The sequence below is a fragment of the Fusarium graminearum genome, chromosome 2 (assembly GCF_000240135.3).
Source record: "Fusarium graminearum PH-1 chromosome 2, whole genome shotgun sequence".
Lineage (NCBI taxonomy): Eukaryota > Fungi > Ascomycota > Sordariomycetes > Hypocreales > Nectriaceae > Fusarium > Fusarium graminearum.
In genome coordinates, this window is record NC_026475.1 from 1,683,195 (window position 1) to 1,708,302 (window position 25,108).

Below are 25,108 nucleotides of genomic sequence, written 5' to 3' on the forward strand. Positions count from 1 at the left end.
CATAGTTCAAGATATTGTTAGTTGCTACCACAGACTCGCTTCTTTATTGTCTGTCTACCTTCAATTTCGCGGCCAGTTGCGCGTCCTCATTACATTTGGTGACGTCCTTACGTGGCGCGGTCCCTCGGATTGGGTATCATCACTCAAACACCCAAACACTTCAGATCAAGGAGGTACGACAAATACTTCTTACTCAAGAGTAATATTCAACGCTGCAAATGCCTTTGACCCTGGTCGGGAGAAAGGATGCATCTCACTAGTTACACTCGTTGCTGCTATAAACCCATAATAATTTATACATGTCCATGTACGCCGCTCATTCATTCCATCCATGGCAATCTACTGTATCCATCCATCGGGCAGCCAATGCGCCATCCTGCCGGCAACTCCAGTGCCTTTGAAACGAAAACAATAATTCTAATCAAGTCATGGATCTCTGTCCACTGTTCGCTGCCAAATGAATGCTGTATTTGCAGTATGTCCAAAACGCATATGCATGTGTGATATGTCGTCCTTACCAACCCCGTCTTGAAGCGTTACGGCTTTCATATCCTCCCCTATCTGGGCCAATATTGGGACCTCCAGATGCGCCACTACGCGCTTCTTCGATGCTTCGTCGGCCTTGTGGATCCATTTCCGAGAGATCAAAGACTAAGGGCTCCTCGTTGACCGAGTCGTCATCACCCCGGACTTGTCTATTAAGAGATCCGTTGAAGCTACCACGAGACGACTGCGGTGGGGTCTGTTTGTGTGAAGCCATGCCCATATACCGACGACGTCCAAATGGTGAGCTGGATGTCGCTGCCGGGATCAGACCCTCAGGCGGGTTCTCTTCCGAGAGTCCTTGCCGCAACATATCTGGGGTCTCCGTACTCCCAGTATCGGCAGCTGGCTCAAGTCTGTCCGATGGCCTTTGCGTAGAGTCTTCCTCAAGTTGCATTTGTCTGCCAAGCAGAATGCTCAAAGTAGGTGGCTCCCTGTCATCGGCACCTAAGCTGATACTTCGGTGTGCAAAAGCTGAGTCTGTATCATCATCATCAGCCATTGACCGATTTTGTATCGCAACTGAGCTTGCTCGTCGCTGGTAAGTTGCAAGTCGTGGCGAAAGAGGAATATCAATCGCCGTTGTGCCATCTTGCGTAATTGTGTTTTCTCTGATAGTCCCTGGCTGGGTGTTATCGGAGGTTCGTCCTTGACGCGATGTGATCCGTCCTTGGCCACTATAATCAATAATTGAATTCTCGCTCAGTCTAGACGGAATTGCTGGGGTATGGGGCGTGTGAGGCGAAAGTGGCTTCCCAGGAGATGATGATGCAGACACAGAGGCTGGTGCAGTCATCCCAGGCACGCTTGTCAATTGTCTACTGGAGGAGCTCGACGATCTCTGCATTTGCACGGACGATGTCATCGACTCCGTAAGTGCGTTGTTTGAGTCCCTCATCATATGAAAGCGGGACAGTTGCGCTACAGTCTTATTCGTTGCGGATTCACCCGTCTTCGAAGGCCCAAAACTCTGCAAGGTCTTCTTACTATCCAAGGCCTTAATGAAGTCTTCAAGTTGTTCATTGTCGTCTCGGAGGGATTCCGAGCTGGTACCCGCCACCTCAGCAAGCAGTCCAGACCCTGGCTGTGCTACTGATGAAGCCAAGCTCTGCCTTCCACTGCTTCCCTGCTCGTCGTCTCCGGCTTTGCTAGCGCCTCCAAACGAGAGCCGTCCACGGCGGTGGGTGAAACTGCTGCTATAACGACTAGTCGATGCCGGTCGAGGAGAGCCTGCAACTGCAGTTTCTCCTGACGATGTAGGTGGACCACCTCGCAAAGACGCTGGCATGCCAGCAGTGAGAGATGTCCGATTACCCGCCTGTCTAAGTGAAGGGATACCTGGTCGTGTTAAAGACTGAGGGGAGGCGGGTTCAGCGTCGAGTTGTCTGGGAACAGGTGAACCCGAAAGCGAGCCCGCCTTGAAAGGCTGAAAAGACACCGAAGGCCGTCTGCCCAAGCCCTCGAGAGCTGGCAAATGCGGTCGTGCTGTACCTTGGCGGACTGGCAGAGAGCTTGGGCCACCTACATCGTGTTGTGCCGGGATAGATTCTGGGGGTGAGCTTGTGTCAGAGCCTGGTTGTCGCACTGATCTCAGAGCCGAGATCGGGCTGGTTCCTATGGGAACGTTCCCGTGGAACGTTGATAGGCTTCCATACGCTTGCTGGATATCATTTAAATTTGGCTTTGATCGATGATCACGAAGCGACCCCGCCTCGGCCGCAGGCGCCCGCGATGTGGCATGCTGTTGAGGAAGGGAGGGCCTAAAGAAGTTCTCATCCACGCCCATGAAACGAGAGCTCAGCAGAGCCTCAGAGTCATCCACACGAAAGTTGCAGTCACTGCGATATGTGACAAGTGTGCTCAATCGACCAACAGGCACCTCCAGGTCGCCAAACACGTACTCCGTCACTGGATCTGGCCTTCCATCAATGGGAAGGCGTAGCTGGTCATAACGCGGGCGGTCAGGTTGGGATAGACGTATTCGACATCGGGGAATGAGAGCCGGATGTGAGTTTTTAGCAGCTCCTTGGCTGGCAAATTTCCATGCTGGAAGCAATCGGGTTGTGATGAATAGCGAACGGAAGAAAACAATAGCCTTCTTGTACACAGTCGGTAATATCGGGCCAAAGTCGACGGACGTCATGCCTGAGTGCTTCAGCTCAACTTGCCACCTCTCGATGACAACTTCGTTGTTTCTACGTGATGCGCCAGAGCTGTCGGTGGATGATCCATAAGAATTCAACTGCTCCATCACATCCCACCTTTTGCCGTTTTCATCGACAATGACAAGACTCTGGCTATCCTTCAGTCGAGAGGCATCTAGGTAGACCTCGATAACCATTGGAGGAGGGCGGTTATCAAGGCTGCCGCAATTCTTCCAGATCTTGAGCTCATCTCTAAAGTCATCAATCTCATCTGTCTCGATTTGGAACTATTCACTAATCAGCCGCTGGAGGTATACGAATAGCCAGCAAACATACCCATTTGTTAGGTTTCCGCGCGCCGTTAGCGCCGCGTGCAGGCCTGGATTTAATACGTGAGTCGAGAACAAGCACAGCCGCCTTTGCGTAGAAGTTCTGTAAATGGGATTGTATCAGCATCCAGAGCAGTAAACCATTTGACAGGCCTATACAGCCATGCCATACAATTCATACCTGTATTATTTGGTCGAGTTTCCGCACGGAATCAGCAGGAGGTGCCGGTATCGGTGGGCTCTCGAGGGAAGGCGAGTTTGGGACATCTCTGCCGACAAGATTCGAGCCAGCGCGAGGGCGAGAGCCCAAGGCAGCCTCTCGGGTACTGTTGGATCGAGATGGTAGATTCGGCTGGGTCGTTGCGCCTGGGGATGATACCCTGGCTGGGCCACGGGGTTGCTGGTGCATGGTATATCGTGTTCGTGCGCGCAAAGGATAATGGTGTTTGTTGTCTGCTATGGGATTGATCACGAACGTATGGGGATCTTGATCGGCCAGGAGACCTGCTCATCCATGGTTCATGTCGTTATGGATAGATCGATCGATAGATAGGGAAGGGAGGCTCGATGGATGAATGATGGCTCAGATTTCGACGGTCTTATCCTCTGGAATCGGGAGTAAGGACGGAGGATGGGTGGTTGCAGGCAGACGAAAGTGTAAAGTGTAAAAAGGAACAGGGCGACGAAGGGAGCTTGGACCGTTGGCCACCTGTTGTCGCTGTCGGTGAGATTGGATGTGAATGCAATGCAGAAGCAAAAGCAAAATCCAAGGCAGGGTCGGACTGGGTAGGTAGGCAGGCAGCTCCCAGGGTTGTTGTTGATAGATGTAATAGGTCTGGGAGATGTGAGGTGTGAGAGAAGAGGGTCTAACACTGTACAGGACGAGACAAGAGACAGTCCCGCAGGAGGTGGTACTAACAAGATTCTGGAGGGTACTTGGCGCCGTCGTCTAGTTGTTTGTGTACCGTATTTGTCTGTTTTTATTATTCGTGCCCGGCAACAAATATAAAGCAACGGGTTGCCGCAGTATGAGTAGGGCAGTTGCAGAAACAACGAGTAATGAATGAGTCGTGGCCCGAAGGAAGTTTGATTGTTTCGTTTGAGCCGAGATAACAATAGTAGAGCGATACAAGTTACAACACAGTAAAGTCGGTACCTCCTACTGCGGAAGACAGCCCGAGCTAGGCCAAAGGTCACCACTCAGGACCTCGTGATGGGGGACCGGGGCTGTCGTCATCGGCTAGAGCCTCACGTCACAGGGCTCATGGGTCTGGTACCTTGGTGTATGCGCCTGAGTCGAGTCAGAGGTCAAGTCAAGTCGAGGTAATCTTTGATTAATCCAAGATTTTACCGCAACTTGTCGATTTCCAAACATGTACAGCTCTATAATCGGCCGATTGTCGCTGTGTCCTGTGACCCGACAATAGGTATAGAACGGACAAGCCTCGAGTGCGTACCTACATACTGTACGATACAGGTCGCATCAAAGCAAAAGATAACGATTCGTATCAATGCACCTCCAAGAACCTCAAACGGCCTATGGAGGGGGGCTTGAGCTCGGATCAGCACCAACAGGGGGTTGCTTTGAATCGCTCTGGGGCAACCCCATTATGTACGAGTAAGCGCCTCAAATCTGCTTGCTCTTCCATTTCAGGGTCTCGGTCCCCGCAAAGGTTCTCGTCAAGGCCTTTGTGTGCCCATTACCACCTACCTGTGTAGCACGCAATCCAATGGGAACAGCATGTGCAATCTATCATGGATAGGTACCTATCCCTTGTTCCTCAAGCAACTGTACGGTACCGTGGATGGACTGAACTATAGACTTGGGCAGCTTCTCTTCTGGTTGGTCCATGATGACTGTCACAACTCAATGCCAGTCATCGAGTTGGGTGTTGACTCATGACATCCCTCCGTTTCCCCCTCTCTCACATTCACTGCAGACAACCGAAAAGAGTACAGCAGATAAGCCCTTAGGTTCTGGAGATAAGCTGCCTATGCTCACTTCACTAGATAGACGTCTGCCTGACCACAATGCAACTCACTCCGTTATCAAACCTATCGCATATCTCTTTCCATGCCTCCGATATGCGCTTGCTATAGCCTTCTTTATTGAGTCTAGTCTTGTAGATCCGGAACGTTTTGCGTCTTTGATCAAACATCCCCGCAAATGCATCGTATACAAGGATGAGAGTTTACATGCCACAGCTTTTGTATAGGTAGGTAGGAGGCACGTTACGCATTCAGTAACCTTGAGAGCTATGGATAGCCAATGGGATATAACACCTTGATGGAGACATAATCAATCATGGCATATTTGTGTCACAAATCCATGATTGATTGATTGAGCTCCACTGGCCTAGACTAGAGTTTTAAGTAGCATGGTAGTTCAATCCGCATATCTCATGTCATTGACAACATCATTTCACCGTTACCAAAATGCTTGGATTTCTTCTTTGTGAATTGGGAGATGATCATATGTACGATATTCTTAGCGTTGTAACCAAGTGTCAATAAATACAATGAAGAAGACCCGCCGTCCAGGCACCAGTTGGTGATCCTATCCTATACCACGTCTCGTTGAGTCCTATGCTCCTCAAGGTCAACACCACTGGTGCCATATCATGCAGCCTGAGACTTATTGCCACGTCCTTTCCCTCCTCTGCCACGACTACCTCCAACTCCACCTCCACCTCGCCCTCCGCTGGACCCCCGATTGTTAGTGTTTGAGCCAGCAGCCACGCCGCCCTTGGCTCCGCTTGCGCTGCTCTGTCCGGGGTTCGCGACCGCTTCACCGGTGCTCTTAGCCTTGCCACCTCGTCCTCGTCGACCCCTTTTTGATGCCTTGTTATCTTTTTCTCGAGCATCTTTTTGTTTCCGTCGCGCCTCCTCCTCTTGTGTTCTGCGACTTTCCTGGTCCCACCATTCTTGGAACGCTTGCTCTTCCTGGATTTCTTGTAGTGACCGCTTCGCAACGGCTTCCTTGACGGCTTCTTGCTCGCGTTGTTGCTGACCAATAATATCGGACATGCTGAACCCGAGCGTTGCCTCCGCCTTGGGTGCTGGTGTAATGTACGACTTGGAGTGTGGTACCAGCGGCTTTCTAGGCTGCTCTGTCGAGGGTCCTGCAACAATTGCGGGGGAGCTGTTAGTTCGACCCTGTCCCGGAAACCTTGTGTCGGGTGACGCAGTGCGCCTTGTTGCCGATTTTGACTTCGTTTCTGAAGCGACAAGAGGTTTCGCGTTGGCAGATACTCCTTTGGGCATATTTGATTCATCAGACATGGCCTCCTTGAGAGACGTCTTGGGCCCAGAGCTTGCCGCTTTCCAAGGAGCTGGTCGTCCACCTTCTGGGACCGTTTCCCAGGGTACATGGCTTGTCGACTCGTCCTTCGCCGCAGCTTCCGCCGCCGCTAGTGCCTGAAGCTGCCTCTTTCGTTCCTTTTGAGACACCCTAGTCTGGGGTTTGTTTGCGGCTGCATCTTGTATCTTCTGGGCTTGGAGCCCGGCCGTCAACGCGGACGTGGAAGTCGCCTCTGACATGATGTCTTTTAGATCCAATTTGGAAGTGGCCAGCTTGGAGGAAGACCAAGGCACTCCAGCCTTGAATGATCGACCTCCTGGTGTTTTCAAACTGCTCAGTTCGGATGGTTGAGAGTCTGGCGACAAAGAGAAAGAGAGGGGAGCTGGGCTATGCGCGGATCCTGCATGCTCCTTGCCCTTCGACTCCCGCCATGTTTTGGGAAGCTGAGGAATATCGTCTGTATCTGGGGGCGAACGAAGTTTTGCAGCTTCATTTGTAGGCGACCGAGGTTTGGCAGATAGAGAGCCATACTCGTCTTCCATGTCAAAGATCATATCTGCCTGCGACTGCTTCGGCCGTAGACTAGGACTAAACGGCTCGTTGCGCCCACCTCTAGACTTGCGGCGAATTGTATCCGGGGTTTGCAAGGGGCTGGCTTCATCCAAGCTTCCAACTCGCGTCTTGAATGACGACGATAGCTTCTTTTCTTCGTCCCTTTGAGTTGTTTTGTAAGCCATCTCTTTGATCCTAGCCTGACGCTCTTCATCAATATCAGCAGCCAACTCAGGGTTACTTTCATGGAGTAAGAGCTCTGCCCTTCCGCTGCGCACGAATGGGAATCGCGCAAGTTGGTTGTCACGAACCACGTTATCAAGCTCAATCAGTAGATCCTCGTCCAAATCATCGAGAAGATGATTTTCAAGCATTGACTCCAGCTGGAGACAGATGTATTCGAGGCCGGTATCCTTGAATTCTGTGATGGAACATTGACTGATCTCATTGAGCAGATTCGAAATATTTCTTGTTGTGACAAACTTGCCGATGAGCGCTTGACAGATTTGAGATAGCCTGTCAAGCATCAGCTCGTTTGCAACGCCCATTACATCAAGAACAAGCTCCGAGAGCTCATCCACGTTGGACATCGCGACATTGTCAAAGAGCTCTTGCCCAACATCTGCATAGATGAAGGACATGACATAGTGGAATGTTTCAGGGTCGACATGATTGAGATCAACCCTGATTCTTTCCGCAGCATCCATGCCATCGCGGCGTTCAGCGAGCCATTGGCCTTGAGATCGCCCATTGAACATACCCTCGAAAAAGGGGCACCGTTGACACAATAGCTGACTGTGAGCCATGATGTCTTCTCCATCTAGCTCAATAATGATGTCGGCATCGTCAAAGAATGAAGTGTCGGATATTGCTTGTTTGAAATCATCATCGAGAGAGTCTTCGACACCTGTCTGCAAGCGAACTGCTGCTTCCAATCTGGGTAAAGCAAGATAAGTGGCGACTTTCATCAGTTCTGTCCGAACATGTCGGAATCGGAACGCAAGTGGAGGTGCTTCGCGTGTGTATTTCCATACAGGGACAAACTTGTCTTGGTAGGCATGAACCACAACGTTGAGAACAGTGTAGATGTCAACGTCGAAGAGTGTCAACAAGGGCTTCTCTCCAACAAGCTCGATGCGGAATGTGTCTGTGCTGAACGTTGACCCTCTGTCACGCAGTTCCGTAAGTCCATGCCGCAAAACTGAGCTTCTGCCTGCAAGGACCCAACTGTGAACCGGTATTTTCATATCAGGCAAAGACGAGGAACAGATTGCCATATTCATGTTGTCGTACTGGAAGGAACTCATATCCAGCCAACGTCGCAAGTCTGTCTCAATGTCGGCTGACCGGAGAATTTCATAGGTGACAGGATCACGTCTTTCTCTGGTTATAGCTGCTTCCCACACTTTTCGAGGCTTCTGGTGTCGCGAGGCCTCGAAGTCGTTCAGGCAAAGTAAGGAACCGATGTCGTCGCGAAGCGACTTGGCGCCAATCTCAATCTCCTGTGCCATGACCTTACTGTCCTTTCTGATGGCTGCAAAGGCACCGAAAATGGAACTTCGAACAGCCACACAGTTGGTAATATATGGTACTCGCTGGAACTTGACATCTTTGCGTTTTATACCGTTTGATCCAGCAAATCCAGTCAGCTTGCCTTTGGTGCGTTTAACTCGGTTCCACACAGCCCCTGACTCTGTACAGATGATGACTGAGCCATCTTCTCCGACTCCAACAGAGGCAACACCGTCCTTGCGGGAGTCCCAGATACATTGCGGCTGGGCCAGCGCGTTCTTAATCTTGACAGGGTTGGTGGTGGAAGCAGCAGATTGACTCGAGTCTCCCTTGTCGTTGAGGTGCAGTGTAAAAAGGTCTCCGCGAGCAGTCACCGCTGCTATAGTTTCGCCACCTGCAGTAATAAAGTTGATCTCCCTTCGACCTCCTGACTCGTAGCGTGTCATGGTGATGTTGTTTGAAAAGACATCGGGGAACGGGAATCTGACCAGGTTATAACCATAATGGCTAAAGACCCATACGGTATGATTAGACAGTAGACATATCGTAGCTTTGTCAATAGCGGATACCATCTCAATTGGGGCTGCCAAAAGCGAAGCAGCAACTTTCCGGGGGGTATGCTGGATGTCAAGAGATCTTGAATCGGCGTCCATCAGAGCAAGCTGTCCTACGTTCCGGCCCCAAGTAAACAAAGAGGCTCCTGTGTGAGCGACTGAATGGTTTGCAGAGGCAGCAACCCCCAGAACAATTTCCTTCTTGAGAGACCCAAAGACTTGGCGAGGGGTAAGGCTCATGGGCTCCTCGTCTGCCTTCAACGGGGCTGGCAGAGCGTATCCAAGCTGTGAAGCAGAGTTGAGACCCCATGTCCAGAGTTCTCCATTGTCAGCAACGGCCATTGTATGATTCTGGCCCAGTGCCACTTGGTGGATTTTCTTATCCAGAAATGGGCCTTGAACAGGAACAAACTTAAACTGTGTGTTCTCATCTCCTAATCCAAGTCGTCCTCCACGGCCCACACCGCAGATGTACAGATTTGATACTGGATCTGTGGTCAAAATGGCGCTATGCAGTTTGGACATACGCACATCCTGAATTACAATAGGACGGTTCCTGACCAAGGTTGGTATCTCATCCAGATTTAGAGAAGATGGCGCCTCAATATCTTGTTCTTCTAAATGAGAATGATAGAATCGGTGCACAAGAAGGTCGGGCCTGGAGAGATAAATCCGGTCAGGATACTGACGATCATCTTCATCTCCAACTCCAAGAGACCGATTCTTGTTGCTACCGAAAACAAAAAGCTCATCACCATCGATGGATTTTCTTAACCCATGCGAAGCTTTTACCATACTGAAACAATAATTAGTTAGGCCCAACGAAGAAGAAAAACATTTTTGCTGCTCACTGATGAAGATCATCACCTCCGCTGTCGATACTTTCAGCATCGCTATCCGAGCTGTTTCCATCTTCCATGTTCTTCAACGACCTTGCAGCGATGGTCGAGTTGTAAACATCGAAAGGACTGTTGCCCTCATGATCCTTGGTCTTGATTAAAAGACCTACTTTGTTGACAGCATTCAAATTATGGCTTGTCAAATCCACTCGCTCCTTTTCCAACAACAAGCGTGCTATCGAAATGTTTCCAGCATATAGAGACCGATGGAGGGCGTTCCAGCCACTCTCAGGATCTTGGACATAGAGGTCGATCGCAGGGTGCTCGACAAGGGCTCGGACAAATTCATAGGCGTTTGGGTCGGTAGACGAGGCGGCACGGAGAAGGATTGTAAGTCCAGCATGATCGCGGCTGTTGACTTCGGTTCGTCCGAGATGCGTATTGTTATCCCTTGATTTGCCTGGTGTCTGCGGATGACCGGATGTGCGTCGTTGCTTCGCTGCAGGTCGTGGAGAAGTCCCAGGAATACCAGGACTTCCTCCAAAAAAGCTACCCGATCCTCCTACCGCGGGACTCTTTGAGACGGACTGAGCATTGTAGCTGGTTGGGGCCAGCAGACGCCGAAACCGTTCGACATCATTTTCCCAGTAATATTTCCACAGTAAGTGACTCATGGGCAGGGGGCAGGGCAAGCAGACTCTCCCGGGCGCGAAAGGCACCTCGCTGTGACTCTCGATGGGTCACGGCTTATTTAAAGGTGCAATTTGAAGCGCAGGAGAGCTTGAGATAGTGACAAGCTCCAGTAAGTGCGAGAAGTAATGTTGTTGGCGCAAGATAAATTGCGACAATTGTCTCTGGTATAAGTTGCCACCGAGCGTGGATTTGATCGGCGATAGGTAGATAGAGGAGGAGAGCACTGGTCGGTTTGAGCTCCGTTTGGAATCACGATTCTTCAAATAAAAAATTGTTCGGTACTGTGAGGAAGCTAGGGTGATATTTTATGAGTCGAAACGACAAAGAAGGATCGGATCTGTCGGGTTAAAAGGGGTGAAGTTGCGATGTCATAAACGACTTTGAGACTCGATTCGAGGTGGACGGATAGCGAGCCCTGGAGGGGCCAATTGTGCGCGTCAGCAAGTGCCCGCCTTAGAACCTTCCACGAACGTGCCCCCAAAAACGTGCCGTGCCCCAGTAGAGAGAGCCCTGGAGTTAAAGGACCTACCCCGCCATGCAACTGCATGCAATCACTGCCTGTCTCTCTCTGTCTTTAGATTGAACCAATGATGGCTCTTCTCTTCAAGGTGTGCAGCTCAAGCTACTACAACATAATCTGAGGCTTCACCACATGGCTTCGACAGATGCCTTTCATTTGTCGCTCACCATGTTTGTAGCTTAAAACGTGTTGTGCGTGTGTGACAGAACAGTCACTTGTCTCTTGCGTCTTACCTGAACCACCAGGAGGAAGCACCGGCAAGATCGCATGCTCTTTTGCTGCACACATCAAGGGTTGTGAGCCTTTTAGTTGCTTACTTGGGTATCCCATCGCAAGTCAGAGAAGCAAGAGACCGGCTTGATATAGGTTGATTCCTCTATTGAGCAAGCAAGGCATTCATTTAAAGCGATACATCGAGCGAATCACTTTTTTCTCGAGGATGAACGGATTGGCGCATCGGGCTATATGCATCATCTCCGGATGCCCGTGGCCATTATGAGGCATGGTCTGTCAGTCGTTTCGGATTAGGCCTCTTGCTGTAGTATTCGGAGGAAGAAGCCAGCACAGGCAATTATGTGAACTTGATGTCGTTTGGCATCTGCTACCAACTTTGCGGGAGCTGAGAGTTGACATGAAGAGCATATCAGGTGTTTGTGAAGGATGCGCAATTCCCCTCAGTCCTTCCAGAGATCTGAAACATATCAATTGAACTACGGTTCTGCGGTCCTGACTTATGACAGCAGGTACTCTGTACACTTACGGTTCGACCTAAACTATAGCTGGTATGGTACTGTCAGGGTTCTTCCATCTTGTCCATCACCGGTCAAAGTGCCCGATCCGCTCGGTCGACGGGATGGAGGCCGGTGCACGGTGACCGGAACCGTGGGGAAGCGGGATCAGGGATGTTTGTTCATCAGTACTTACCGCGAACAATGTGATGACTCTGTTCTAAAAATTGTGTCAAGTTGGAATATCCTATAAGTAATCTCGATTGCGGTAATGTACTTCGAGATCTCGAAAGAGGGACGCTCTCAAGCACGGTGACAAAACGGCAAGTTTCCGCGGTATTTTTATTCCAAGAACGGCTAATATCACAATTCGAGAAAATCTGGTCAATGAGATATGTCTCCAAATTCTTTCCTTAACAAGATCCTTGGTTACACGTTAGTGGTCACGGTTCTCTGTTCTATTGCCGCTCCCCGCTCACAGTCATGTTTTTGCAGCAATGAGTTCCTCTGAGACTTTCATTAACACTCTGAAAATAGCTTAAGAAGCTGTGTGTTCTTGGCTTCTCAAGGTCCCAGCTCCGTGGAGCCGCATGTGCATCATTTGCGGATTCTTGTCTTGAACAGAGCCTATCAGACAAGTAGCTCATAGCCAGGGACAAGGGACCCCTCGACGCCGCTGCTCAGGTACAGCGGCTTGAAGGCTTGTAATGGCTGGGTAAGAACTTTGCCTAATGGTAGACACCGCGCATCCAGGCTGCGTTTCTTCTGGCGATTGTTTAGTCGATGTGCCATAAGAAGTGTGAGGTCAATAGTTCTACAAGAGTATAGAAACACAAAGTGTTCTTTATCTATTCTAGAATATGTAGAAATAATAAATAGGTGCAGCCAAGACATTGTAGATCACACCCAGACTTCTTTCGTAGCTTCGGGGAAGAATCGGAAACTCTCAAACAAATACCTATGGACCGGTTACAGGATCATAGGACAAGGGCAGGATAGAACGGGACAAGACAGGAAAGGACCCCTCCCCCAGGTCTTGACTGTCTGCCATCTCCACAGTCAATTGATCCATTCGGTATCCTGCTCTACAATGCCGTTGTAGTTCTGTTATTCATCTCCACTATTCGACTTACGGAATCTTATCATCCAAGCCCAATCCCGATAAGACAAAGGACGAAAGACGAAAGACGCACCACCAAAAACAAATCCCTCCATTCTCCGGTCCGGTCTTCGCTCGGAGCTCGCCATCTTCCCTTCCGTTAGCTAATCTCGACTTGACTTATTCTTTTGTCAACTTGCGACAACTCTCCACTCAACCTCGTCTTCTTGTTCTCGTTCTCGTTCTTTCTTCCTGTCTTTGCTCCTCTTTATCCGGTCGCCAGAACAGTCACAGTCGTCAAAATGTCTGCCGATCAGCCTCTCCCCTTCATCTACCAGTTCGCCGCAGGTACGCAACATCTCCCCGTTCGCCCGTTCAACCTTAAAACGCTTCCCCCAGAGTCAATGGCTAACTCGAGGTGAATAGGCGCCATTGCCGGTGTCTCGGAGGTATGCTCATCTGAGTTTTGTCCCGTTGGAAGCCATGGCTAATTTTTGTGCTGACTGTAGATTCTGGTGATGTAAGACCACTTCTGTCGCGTGCTCGAGATATTTTAGCTAACATGACCTCAGGTACCCTCTTGACGTTGTCAAGACCCGAGTGTATGATCAACCTCACGTACGCTTTTCGAAATACTATACAATCGCTAACTGAACAATTAGCCAACTGCAGACTGGTTCCGGTGCCACCGCTGAGTACAATGGCATGCTTGACTGCTTCCGCAAGATCATCAAGCAGGAGGGGTACGCTTTGCGCTCACCACTTGGGTATTGCGCACGTAACTAACGAAATGCGCTAGTTTCTCCCGTCTCTACCGTGGTATCTCTGCCCCCATTCTCATGGAAGCTCCCAAGCGAGCTACCAAGTTCGCCGCCAACGATGAATGGGGCAAGGTCTACCGAAAGATGTTTGGTATGGACAAGATGAACCAGCCTCTCTCCGTCCTCACCGGTGCCACTGCTGGTGCCACCGAGTCTTTCGTCGTCGTCCCCTTCGAGCTCGTCAAGATTCGTCTGCAAGACAAGGCCTCTGCTGGAAAGTACAACGGCATGGTCGACTGTGTCGTCAAGACAGTCAAGAATGAGGGTCCTCTCACCCTCTACCAGGGTCTCGAGAGCACCCTGTGGCGCCACATCCTCTGGAACGCCGGTTACTTCGGCTGCATTTTCCAGGTCCGACAAATGCTCCCCAAGGCTGAGAACAAGAAGGCTCAGATCACCAACGACCTCATCTCTGGTGCCATTGGTGGTACCTTCGGAACCGTGCTTAACACTCCTCTTGATGTTGTCAAGAGCCGAATTCAGAACACCCCCAAGGTCGCTGGCCAGGTCCCCAAGTACAACTGGGCTTTCCCTGCCGTCGGAACTGTGCTCAAGGAGGAGGGTTTCAGTGCTCTGTACAAGGGTTTCTTGCCCAAGGTAAGTTATCTTATCGAAAAGGGAGTTCGAAGTGCTAATGATTTCTCAGGTTCTCCGTCTTGGTCCCGGAGGTGGTATCCTCCTGGTCGTGTTCACAACTGTTATGGATACCTTCCGTAGCTGGCACTACCCCGTTACCAGTGCCCTTAAGAACTAGATTGTAAAATGAGAACAAGGTCAAACGAGCATAGAAAGATACCAAATCACATTTAGGCGGTCTCGGGGGGCGTCCAATTCTGGAACAGCATGCTAGAATCTGATTATTACATGCGCATTCTGTCAATCCCGATTAGATGATGTAGAGGAGCAAGAACAGGGCGTTTTGCTTCGATGTAAGCTGCAGCATTGAATAGAGCTTGAGTCAAGCCATTGTATATGTAAATCCCACAACATACACGTAGCTCTTGTATAAGGTGAATTTGAATGAAAGTCAGGGTTGCTAGTAGATTGCCAGAATCAGCATTATCAAATATTGTCATGAGTGCATCACATGTGGTGCTTTGACATCATATTCGATATGAGTGTCCCTTTATCGTCCACCCCGTACAGTAGTAGTCTGGCTTTCATCTCTGCGCAGCTACCGACTTACACGGAACTTCACAAGTTGGCTTCCTTGTTACTCCACCTCTATTATCTATACCGCAGCACCAATTCTAGACCTCTCTGCACTTAGGCTTCCTTTTGCTCTCTCCCAACTAAGACCTCCTTTCGTTCTTCTCTTGCTAAATCTTTCTCATAACCCTCCCCTAACCTTTTGTGCTCTCATCTAATCCTTTATGGTCAATCCTAAGATATCTTATGATCTCTTATGAAACCCATCTCTTCAGTCTTCTTTGACAGTGATTCATCGTCTCTTCCAAACCGTCTATAAAAAGCCCCCTTTCTTCTCTCTTCTTTCATCTCTCTCCTTCTTTCATCCTTCATCCTTCATCCTTCAACCATCAACATGTCGGACGGAGACTCTGAAGTAGACTTCTTTGACCTTACCGACGACGACAATCGTCTAGAGTCGGACGACGAGACACTTCCCCCGCTGGAACTCACTCTCATGCTTGATGAGGACGGCCAGGGAGTCTACCATACCATCGAGCCTCCTCAAGCCATTGATCCCACGGACATGGACACGGACGATACGCTCCATGACAATGGCAACGACGATGAAGTTGACCAGCCCGTGGAAGGCTCACCCGAGGATCCTGACGAATATGATCCTGACGATGATGGCTTCAATGATGATGATGAAAGCGAAGAAGAAAAAGCGCGATTCGAACCTATGAATCCCGATGCCGCCCTTGTGGAAGCTCTGGGAGCAGACTCTATTCCCATCCCAAACTGGGATGGCAGTTGCTTTCAAACATGCCAACCTCCCTGGAATATGTTAGCTGACAAGTACACGGGGTGGCGACAACTTTTCCTTACAAAGAGAGCAGAGCTGCAAAACTGCAAGCGTGTAAACAAAAAAAAGGTTACCCGCCTCAACAGAGAAATCCGGGCTATGAAGGAAGCGATCCACGAGTTTTATGCAGTACATACCGAGAATAATGCGAAGAACGCAAGACTCGCTGAGGAAAACCGCGCCCTTCGAGCACTCTTGTCGGATGAAGACCTGGCCAACTTCCCAGAACCTAAACCGCAAGATCTCGAAGACATAGTGGCATGCTTGCCTGAACGCGTCTTGACAAAGCTGCCCGATGACATCCAGGAGTACCTAACCAAGGGGCCACGACATGTGCTGCCAGCTCCAAAACTCCGAAAGACTGAGAGGGTATATGCTCACCTCCACTTCAGCATCTCATCGTCTTAGATTACTGACAGATCATAGGAATGGCCAGCCGTGGCCGAGGAATTTCTCGAAACTGGCCCCAATGCCGTTTACCAAGATTGGGGGGATGTCTACAAACTCTCATGTCGGGAAGAGAACATGTCGTGGGCTTTCGGAGAATCCAGGGCTCCAAAGACGCATCCTTACCTCAAACTTGTCCCTCCTACGTCTAGTCAGGAACAGAGTGCAATTGCTGGTGTTTCCGACTGCTGTACTCCACCACCTATCCCTCGTGATTGCGATTCCTCGAGTTCTGATGAAGAGCAAGGCTTTCAGCCATTCCGATTTCAAGATCTTCCCCGAAAGATCCAACTCAAGATCTTCCGCTGGGTCCTCGTCTTCGAAGGCGAAGCCATCCATGCTATCTCTCGACTAGACCCCTATTACGAGCCAGGCTCGATGCATCTGAACTGTAATCGACAGGTTTCACTTCTCCATCGATTTCATGTTGGAAGGGAGCCTGTTTCGCTAACTTTCGGGGGTATCCATCCACAGAGACTTCTCGCTCCTCTCCTAGTTTGCAAAAAATGGAACACTATGGGTTCCCATGTATTCTACGGAATAAACACCTTTGTTTTCTCTTCCATTGGCGAATAGGGTCGCTTTGCGAGGAACATTGGGTGCAAACTTCAGATTGTGCAGCACATTGAGCTTCTCTGGATGGGTTCACAGAGACTCACGTATGAACTTGATGAGAAGGGCAAGTATACGTCTCGCCGGACTCACGACTTGGCCTATCTACCTGCGGCCAGCCGCCTCAAGACAATCGCGGTCCATATCCCCGAGTCTTCCAAGTCGTACATGCGACGCAAGCATGAACCCCCAAAGATCATCGAGTACTTGGAAGAGATCACGCGAGACCAGCCAAACTACCGACTCTTCCGCGAGCTACGTAGTCTTCAGGGGTTAGACTATGTGTGTTGTCTTCGTGGTCTGAGAGAAGTCACATTCTGGGATTATGACAGGTGGCTGAACGAGGAAGCAAAGATGCCAGTCCGCGACTGGACTTTCGTTCGGGACATCAACGATTGTGTGCGTCGAGAGAAATCGCACAACAATGAGCACTTCTCTCAGATTCGCTACTTGGCACCGGTAATGAAAGGGTGTCGTCCCAGTATCGCGCTCGCGGCGAGACTTGAAGCATTCGTCAATCCACCGCCTCGGCCTGCAGGACTCCTTACGCTTTCACCTGACGGTGAGCTTCTGTATCCACAACCTCAGGCTTCTGTGAACCATCTCATCGTTCTCTACGATTCTGATGATGAGGATCATCCTGATACTGATGACACTGGTGAAGCTGAAGCTTCCAGTAATGAAGGCTCAGGCGATGAGGGCTCGGGTGATGAAAGCGATGCTGACGACAGCCCGGATCACGATGATGGTGGTGATGCAGATGGTGTTGTTGCTAATGGCAATCTCGAGACTATTGATATCAGTGATGATGAGGCTGATGATGAGGATGATGATCATGGCGAAGCCGGAGATGTCGCACCAGAAACAACCAACACGACAGAAGCCGACAGGGTGGCTATGCCGCCTCCAACAGCCCCTGTTCGTGCGAATTCGCGTGGGCAGGAAACATCGCCGCCGTTATTCATGCAGAGTGCTACCCCAGAGTCTCCGCGTCCAATGTTTGTCCAGAAGCTGGAAACACCGTCGTCACCAGGTGCCTCATCTCACACCGAAGGCACTCCAGCAAGAGCAAAGCGTGAGGAGAGTTCCTTGTTTGTAGGCTCTCCTCTTCACGGGGGTCGAGATTCACCTATCGACATGACTCAGGATGCCGACATGCCATCTCCTGAAGGGCAAAACAAAAGATCTTTTGCCTCCTACAGCACGGTTGATGAAAACGACGAGTGTCTTTACATGGGTAGCTCGCCCAAGAGAGCAAAGACCGAAGAAGATGATGGTGTCGATGGCGGCAGTGGTAGTGGAAATGCTGCTAATGCGAGCTCTGGGCCGTTCATCATAAATGATGATGATTGAAGATTTGCTATTTTCGGGCAAGAGGTGAAGATTTCGGGTTGATTTGCAGGCGACGATATTGCTATGGAGTGATTTTGAGGTTCGGATGGAGTTATTTTGGAGTTCCTGAAGGAAAGTGCGCGATATACCCAAATTGACAAAGCGCCTAGGTACATCGAAGGCAGATACCTACCTACATAGTACATGCTAATAAACCCCCCAATTGCCCCCAGCCGGCTCGTGGTAATAAGTGACTAGTAGTATTTGATTTATGTTATACTGTAGTGTGTAGGGAATATCATCATAAACATCATTATAAAAATTACTATAAATATCACAATTTAGGAGATTCATGTTCCCAAAATTCTTTTCCATAATGCTTCGTATGACTATTTAGACTATTCTACAATGTGGTCTGCTTTCTGAGACCATTTATGCTCCTGCTCCGACTCAACTTCAAAACGCACTCTTATGACTGCATTCTCCAAAAAAGGGATATTACTAAATCGCCGTAAAGCCACTCCAATGCGGCATCATTCCTATACAGTTCCGATCCGTGCCCTTCTCCTAGTGGGACATTACTTCCCGGTATCGTTCCATGCTCAAATCGACCGAGTAAGCCAGTAAACGGTCTTGTGTCAGAGGCAAGTTAAGTATTCTAGACCTTAGTTCCGTATCCTAAAGATCGTCTAGTTAGTTATGTGTCATGGTGAAAGCATATCGGCTCACACATACCTGTTTCTTCTTACTGGCCTTGATAATCTCCTTGGCAGTCTCATCTGCCATATCCGACACAGCAGCGTATCTTAGAACACCAGCCTCTCCTGCTTCTTTGTCCATCGCGTGCAGACCAGCCAGGAGCTTCTCCAGAATGTGTTGTGGCGGAATCTCGTGCTTGGCACGGTGCTGTATGAGAGCAAGGAAGAAGCTGTAGATCTCACCTCCCAATGACCAATCAGATATGAGTTCCTGTCGGCCCTCGAATTGAGAAATGAGAGCGGATAGATTTGCGTAGTCGCGCTCGACGATGGCGAGTGGGGCAACCTCCTTGACGAGAACGCGATGAGCCTCGACAAAGGAAGCAGCACGCAACAAACACTGAACCTCCAAGTACGCATCCTTCTTCACGCTGCGCATATATAAAGCCAGGGCCTCCCAAATCCACAATGAAGGGATCAAAAACTTCTCTGTAAGGATACTGAACGCGGTCGAGTTCTCGTCTCCAATAAGACCAGCATGCCGAGCAAGATGCTCCTGGATAGCCATCTTGCGGGCAAGTGGCTTGCTCAGATGCAGCAGAACGAATACAGCCTCAAGCCATTCACCAGCACTAGTGAGTTGGGAAGCGAACGCAACGGTAGCTGCGTCAGCCTTCTCTGCACCGTCTTGGCCGAAGGAAACCTTGCCGCTGGATGAGAGAGCGAGACCAAGCTGCCACGTCAAGCGCATGTCAAGAGGAGAAAGCTGTGAGTTCTCGGGGCGCAACACAGCCTCAAGGTCAGAAGCATCGCTGGCATACATTTGCAAAAGACCCCAGAGAAGATCTTGTCGGCTTTCAGCATCGACATCATCCCAGAGAGGCTTGACACCTTGATCAATGTACCAAGGCAGTGGCAGATACTCTCTCTCCTGGTCAATGTCATTCTTGAACCCAGTCACTGCAGCCGCCAAATCATCGTCCTGGCCGATCGAGTACCAAAGGCGAAGGCCAAAGGATTGCTTCCAATCGAGACCGAACTTCTTCGAGATGACAAAAGAATCCAGACGATCCTCGACTGGTACGCCCTTCATCCCTTCGCAGACGCATGCATTGCCTGAGAGAAGCTCGTAGATAGTACGGATCGGTTCGGAAAACTCCGAAAGCATTTTCGATTCGTGCCAAGCCTTGAGCTGTTCTCGCATGTCCTTCTTGACAGCGTCACTGGTGCCAATAAGGGGAACCAGCGTAGCAAGGCGAAAGTTCTTTCCATCAAGAAGGTGCTTGCATGCGTCAACGATGCGATGACCGGCCAAACAAGCGACGGCCTTTTCATCACTCGATCTAGCAAGACCAATGGTTGTTGACGAAGCCGAGTCCACCAAATGAGACCAGAAGTGAGAAAGCTTGGTTCTGCGAAGGAGGTGTTCAGATTGGGTAGATTGGTCAAGTGGGTCGAAAAGAATGCTGGCCAGCTCCCACACATGCTTCTCCTGCATGCTTGCGGGATCATTCATGTCCTGATGGTGGAAAACGTCCTCGAGATGAGCAGCGTTGAGCACCGCAAAGGGGACATCGTCAACAATTCGAATGTCAGTAAGCTTGTCCTGGTTACCAAGGTATCGCTTGGAGTGCTCAGTTGCAAAGGTGGCTAAGCGGAGCTCTTGTTTCTCGGTCTGTACTGTAGAGCGCTGGAAAGAAAGGATATCGGCATGTTGGGTGAGGGATCGTCGACCACCATCCGAGCCCAGGGGTCGAGGTACAACAAGCATCTCATCCGGTCCCCAGGTAGGTCGGCCAGCGTCGTGGAAGGCTTTCTCGTATCCGTCCAAGCTCATCGTCTTGTCTTGTCTCTGGTAGGGCCACTATTCAAAATCAAATTTAGCTTCAATTCATATAATATAAAATCATAGATACATAAACCTCCAGTATATTACATTCTGGGGTCAATCAGGATACAACTAGGGAACACACCTTGGGAAAGCCTTTGCCAGACATTGAGGCTAGCATATTTTGGGATGCTGGCTTGGGTTTCTCAAACAGTGAGTTCATGAGATCGATGCTAGTCGCAAACCCACGACCTTTATCCATGCCAATGGTGCTTGCCGCAAGATTATCCAATCTATCTTGCTTTGCCGTGCTCTTCCTCCAGATTGATGATTTCCGCATGGTGTCAGCTCCACTCTTGTCAAGATCAATCAACACGCCAGTTTTTCTTGATGGGGACTCATTCATCTCTCTCAAAAGTTGTCGATCTCGCTTGACTGGGCTGACAGTCTTTCTCAACATTTCCATCCAATCGTCGCCATCTGCAACTTCGAGCTGCATTGGACCAGCAGAGTCCTTCACAGCTCGCATTCTAGCTCTGAGAATGCCTCCAGGGGTAGCCTTGACGGCTTCTGGGACACCCTCGGACGAGTTATCGTCGAGCTCCGCGGCCAGATGCTGTTCGAGAGAAGACCTCGCCATGTCTTCATCCTCGGACACGTCATATTCGTCACCCATGTCATCGGCATACTCGTCCTCGAGGGACAGCCTGACATCGTTGGGTGCAGAATCCGCGGAGCTAACCCCTAAAAAAGACTGCTGACCAGACATCTGGGTTTCTAAAACTTGTGGCTGCTCATCAAATCCGCCAGGCAGACCACGATGACTCTGAAAGTCGAAAGAGTTGGTTGCTGTGAGAGAGTCCACAGAATTGATGGAGTTATCGAAAGCCATCTCTTGAGTAGGAACAGCCTCGCCCTCGGCCATATCCTCATCATCAGAGTCATCGTCATCAAGACCATAGGTAGTGAAATGTTCAACCGAAAAGACCCAGACGCCAGTATCCTTGTCGTAACTCTCAAAAGTGGTGTTCTCGATTCGCTTGAGACGCTCCACATGTTTGTTAAACCGTTTGGGGTCGCTGGCAACCCTCTTATCACGACCACCACGGGGCCAGGACTGCTCAAGCGCAATCTTTGCAGGCACGTTGAGGCCCTTTCCGACCGGAGGCTTTTTAGCAGAAACGGGGTAGACAGTGGCGGAGCGAGGCTCAAGCACAATCAGAGTGCCACAAATGTCAGCGAGGTCAATGTTGCTGATATCAACAGGGACCTTGAAAGACACGTAGCCGACATTATCACGGCCCACGGTAAATTGGTCAACCTTTTGTCGCTGCATACGGTTCAACTTCTCAAGATCCTCCATGGGAGGTGAGATCCAGTACTGGCCAGGAGTGTTGTCAGGACTGCTGATAGAGGATGCCTCTGGAGTCACAATGACATCCTCCTCGTGAACGATAGCCAGCTCATTGCCCTTGACTTCCTCCATCTCGGGGGTTTTTGAGCCGGGCGATGCGTTAGTTGCGCGGGACTGGCGAGGGGTCTCATCGTTGGCTGGACTGTCGACATCGCTAGCAGCAGGCAGTGCACCACGTACAGGAGTGCTATCATCCATATCAACATTGGTAGTGTCAAAGCTGACACGCTTAGACAGCTTGCGAGAACCGGTTCCGTTATCGATAGCTTTATCCTTTTGAGGGGTAGAGAAGAGATCACTTCTAATGTCTCGGTTGATGATAAGCTTCTTCGAGCCAGTACTGCCATACCATCTGGGCTGAGCTCCATTAGAGAAAGCTCCAGGGGCAAGGATACTGTCTTCGGTATTAAAGCTGCGGCGCAGGTTGTTGCTTGACAAGCTTTTGCTGAGGTTTCCAGATCTGCTAGATCCTAACAGACTGTGGCCGAGGTTGCCAGGTGTGCTGGAAATGCTGCTTGCTGGACTGCCTGAGGGAGTTCCATAGGCGCTGTAGGAGAATCCGAATCCTCTCTTTTGGGGGGTGGCGTATCGAGAGGCAGAGGCAGGGGCCAGCTTGTACATAGGCAGAATGGAGCTCCTCCTAGGCTTGGAGCCGCCGCTAAGAGGGGTAGCGAGAGGGCCAGGATTCTGGACCTCGTTTCCTCCCAAGCCAGCGAATAGTCCAGGAGATCCGAATGCAGAGACATCATTAAGGTTGGCAGTTAGACCTTGAGGAGCGTTGGCAGATTGGCTGTTGCCGAGAATTGAAGCCCCATTCTGCTGCTGCTGCTGCTGATTCGTGCTACCGCCGAACAACGAGTTACCAGCGCTTTGGTTATTCTGGCCTCCAAAGAGACCGCCGCCACCAGTATTATTTGTGCTGCTACCGAACATACCAGGCTTCTGCTGCTGGTTGTTGGCGCTGCCAAAGAGACCGGTGCCGGTGTTTTGCTGGGCTTGGTTGTTCGAGCCTAGACCACCAAACATCCCAGTGCCGCCAGTGTTCGTCTGGGCCGTGGCACCACCTCCAAACAGACCGCCACTAGGAGCAGCAGGCTTGTTGCCAAACAGACCGCCAGAAGCAGTATTGTTGGCAGCTGCGCCAAAGCCACCTGTGTTTGTTTGTTGCTGGGTGTTTCCAAAGAGACTACCGCCAGTGTTCGTCTGAGCCGTAGCACCACCTCCAAACAGACCGCCGCTAGAAGCAGCAGGCTTATTGCCGAACAACCCACCAGATTGCTGCTGAGCCTGGTTGTTTTGGCCACCGAAGAGACCGGAGCCAGTAGTTTGCTGAGCCTGGTTGTTGTTCTGGCCAAAAAGGCCACCACCGGTACCGGCAGCTTGGGTGTTGTTCTGGCCACCAAAGAGGCCACCGCCCGTGCTCTGTGTCGCATTGTTGGTTCCGAAAGCGCTGTTCGTCGTACCAGCAGCAGCTCCAAACCCACTTGTAGTAGTGTTGGTGTTTGTGTTGCCAAAACTGAAGCCGGTACCAGCAGGTTTGTTCTGGGTGTTGCCAAAGAGACCACCTCCCGCCGTGTTGGTGTTCGTCTGACCAAAGCCAGTTCCAGTCGTGTTTGTTGCGCCGAAACCACCTGTTGTGCCAGTATTTCCTCCTCCGCCAAAGAGACCACCACCAGTCGTGTTCGTCTGCGCAGTGTTGCCGCCAAAGAGACCTCCAGCAGGCTTGTTAGCGGTATTGCCAAACAATCCTCCGCCAGTAGCGGTATTGTTGTTGGCAGCGGCACCAAAACCAGTGGATCCAAAACCAGTGCTTGGGGTTGTGGTGTTGTTGGCTGTGTTTGATCCAAAGAGACCGCCACCAGTGTTGGCCGTTGTGTTCGCTCCGAAACCTGAAGTTGTGGTGGTGTTCGTGTTAGCGCCAAACCCTCCGCCAAAACCGGAGCTCACTCCAAACGCACCACCGCCAGTAGCATTGCCATGCCGTCTCCCTTGGACATAATCGGTAAGTCGAAGTTCCTCGGCAGACCACTTCTGGTAAGGGTCCTGGAACAGAACGTTTTGGTATGAGTTGGTTGCAGTACTGCTGGGCTCTTTCTCAGTATGGGCCTGGAAAGGTGTAATAGCAGTGCCAGGAGGGTCGCCCGCAGCGCCGCCAATGGTGTTGTTGTTGGCAGTACCGAAGCCAGAACCAAAACCAGTCGAGGGGTTGGTCGTGGTGGTGCCGCCTCCACCGAAGAGCGAACCACCTGTGGTGGCCGCAGCGCCGAAGCCAGTCTTGTTGGCAGTGTTGCCTCCAAACATGCCGCCTCCTGTGTTGCCGCCGAACGCCGACGTCGTAGCGGTGTTGTTCGCAGTGTTTCCGAAGCCTCCAAATCCTGTGCCAGTAGTAGCAGTGGTATTTGTGGCAGCGGAACCAAAGAGGCCGCCGCCTGTCGTGCCAGTGGTAGATCCAAAGGCTGGCTTCGCTCCGAAACCGCCGGCAGTGTTGGTTGCGCCAAAACCTCCTAGTAATCGTTAGTACATCCATATCAGTTTGAATTATCGCCCATCGTTTCCTCTCAGTCGTTGATGACAGCGGTGCTTATTGGCAAAATTCGCGTACCAGTCGTTGAGCCGAAGCTGCCTGCTGTGGTGTTGTTATTGCCGCCTCCAAAAAGGCCACCAGAAGTGGTATTAGATTGGCCAAATCCACCACCAGTATTGGTAGCTCCAAAGCCTTTCGAGCATTCCAATCAGCACCGCTGCCACCGACCATCCCGATGGTTTGAAAAAGGTTGCTTACCTGGAGTGGTGGTGTTGTTGGTCGCACCAAAACCTCCAAATCCTGAGGGTTGGGCGTTATTGTTATTGGTTTGGCCGAAGCCTCCGAAACCGCCGCCGAAAGACATGATTGTTGTCACGCAGCAGGCGCGGTTCGGTATCGGTATAAGTTTGTTCGTATGCGAGCGAAGCAGTCGTCGCGCGTTTGCGTTTTGACGCTAAGGGAAAGAGCTCTCGTCGCGAAAATCGATGGACGAATCGACACTAATCGCGATGACAACAGGAATAATCGTTATCGAAAATTAGATGGAAGCAAAGGCTCTTGCTCGCGACAGATGGCGCAAAGCTTTGTCTCGGGCTGCGAGGTGAAGACGCGAATTGGGTCGCAG

At 50.6% G+C, this 25,108-nt stretch overlaps 6 protein-coding genes across 6 annotated transcripts; 3 read left to right on the forward strand and 3 right to left on the reverse strand.

Moving 5' to 3' along the window:
- Positions 1-514: 514 nt before the first annotated feature.
- FGSG_08491 (uncharacterized protein) lies at positions 515-3,425 on the reverse strand (the record flags this gene model as incomplete). Its single annotated transcript, XM_011321969.1, has 3 exons — positions 515-2,974; positions 3,024-3,119; positions 3,198-3,425. 3 exons carry the CDS (start codon positions 3,423-3,425, stop codon positions 515-517), a joined length of 2,784 nt encoding a protein of 927 aa, XP_011320271.1.
- Positions 3,426-5,635: 2,210 nt separating this feature from the next.
- FGSG_08490 (uncharacterized protein) lies at positions 5,636-10,448 on the reverse strand (the record flags this gene model as incomplete). Its single annotated transcript, XM_011321970.1, has 2 exons — positions 5,636-9,731; positions 9,787-10,448. The coding sequence occupies 2 exons, from the start codon at positions 10,446-10,448 to the stop codon at positions 5,636-5,638; spliced, it is 4,758 nt and encodes a 1,585-aa protein (XP_011320272.1).
- A 2,655-nt stretch (positions 10,449-13,103) lies between these two features.
- Positions 13,104-14,606, forward strand: FGSG_08489 (2-oxodicarboxylate carrier 2). Its single transcript, XM_011321971.1, has 7 exons — positions 13,104-13,162; positions 13,241-13,263; positions 13,324-13,334; positions 13,387-13,416; positions 13,477-13,557; positions 13,614-14,232; positions 14,282-14,606. Exons 1-7 carry the CDS (start codon positions 13,117-13,119, stop codon positions 14,387-14,389), a joined length of 918 nt encoding a protein of 305 aa, XP_011320273.1. The 5' UTR covers positions 13,104-13,116; the 3' UTR covers positions 14,390-14,606.
- A 572-nt stretch (positions 14,607-15,178) lies between these two features.
- FGSG_13354 (uncharacterized protein) lies at positions 15,179-16,036 on the forward strand (the record flags this gene model as incomplete). The annotated part of the gene is made up of 1 exon (XM_011321972.1): positions 15,179-16,036. The coding sequence occupies one exon, from the start codon at positions 15,179-15,181 to the stop codon at positions 16,034-16,036; it is 858 nt and encodes a 285-aa protein (XP_011320274.1).
- A 678-nt stretch (positions 16,037-16,714) lies between these two features.
- Positions 16,715-18,040, forward strand: FGSG_13355 (uncharacterized protein; the record flags this gene model as incomplete). The annotated part of the gene is made up of 1 exon (XM_011321973.1): positions 16,715-18,040. The coding sequence occupies one exon, from the start codon at positions 16,715-16,717 to the stop codon at positions 18,038-18,040; it is 1,326 nt and encodes a 441-aa protein (XP_011320275.1).
- A 546-nt stretch (positions 18,041-18,586) lies between these two features.
- Positions 18,587-24,847, reverse strand: FGSG_08487 (uncharacterized protein; the record flags this gene model as incomplete). Its single annotated transcript, XM_011321974.1, has 5 exons — positions 18,587-18,697; positions 18,755-20,581; positions 20,691-22,146; positions 22,309-24,463; positions 24,742-24,847. The coding sequence occupies 5 exons, from the start codon at positions 24,845-24,847 to the stop codon at positions 18,587-18,589; spliced, it is 5,655 nt and encodes a 1,884-aa protein (XP_011320276.1).
- Between the last annotated feature and the right edge of the window lie 261 nt (positions 24,848-25,108).

What these genes read in the sequence shown, in the direction of transcription:
- FGSG_08489 (XM_011321971.1), top strand. Translation starts at nt 13,117, where the DNA reads ATGTCTGCCGATCAGCCTCTCCCCTTCATCTACCAGTTCGCCGCAG. An exon ending in GACGTTGTCAAGACCCGAGT is followed by an intron (nt 13,417 to 13,476) that starts GTATGATCAACC and finishes CTGAACAATTAG; the next exon opens with CCAACTGCAGACTGGTTCCG. An exon ending in AAGATCATCAAGCAGGAGGG is followed by an intron (nt 13,558 to 13,613) that starts GTACGCTTTGCG and finishes GAAATGCGCTAG; the next exon opens with TTTCTCCCGTCTCTACCGTG.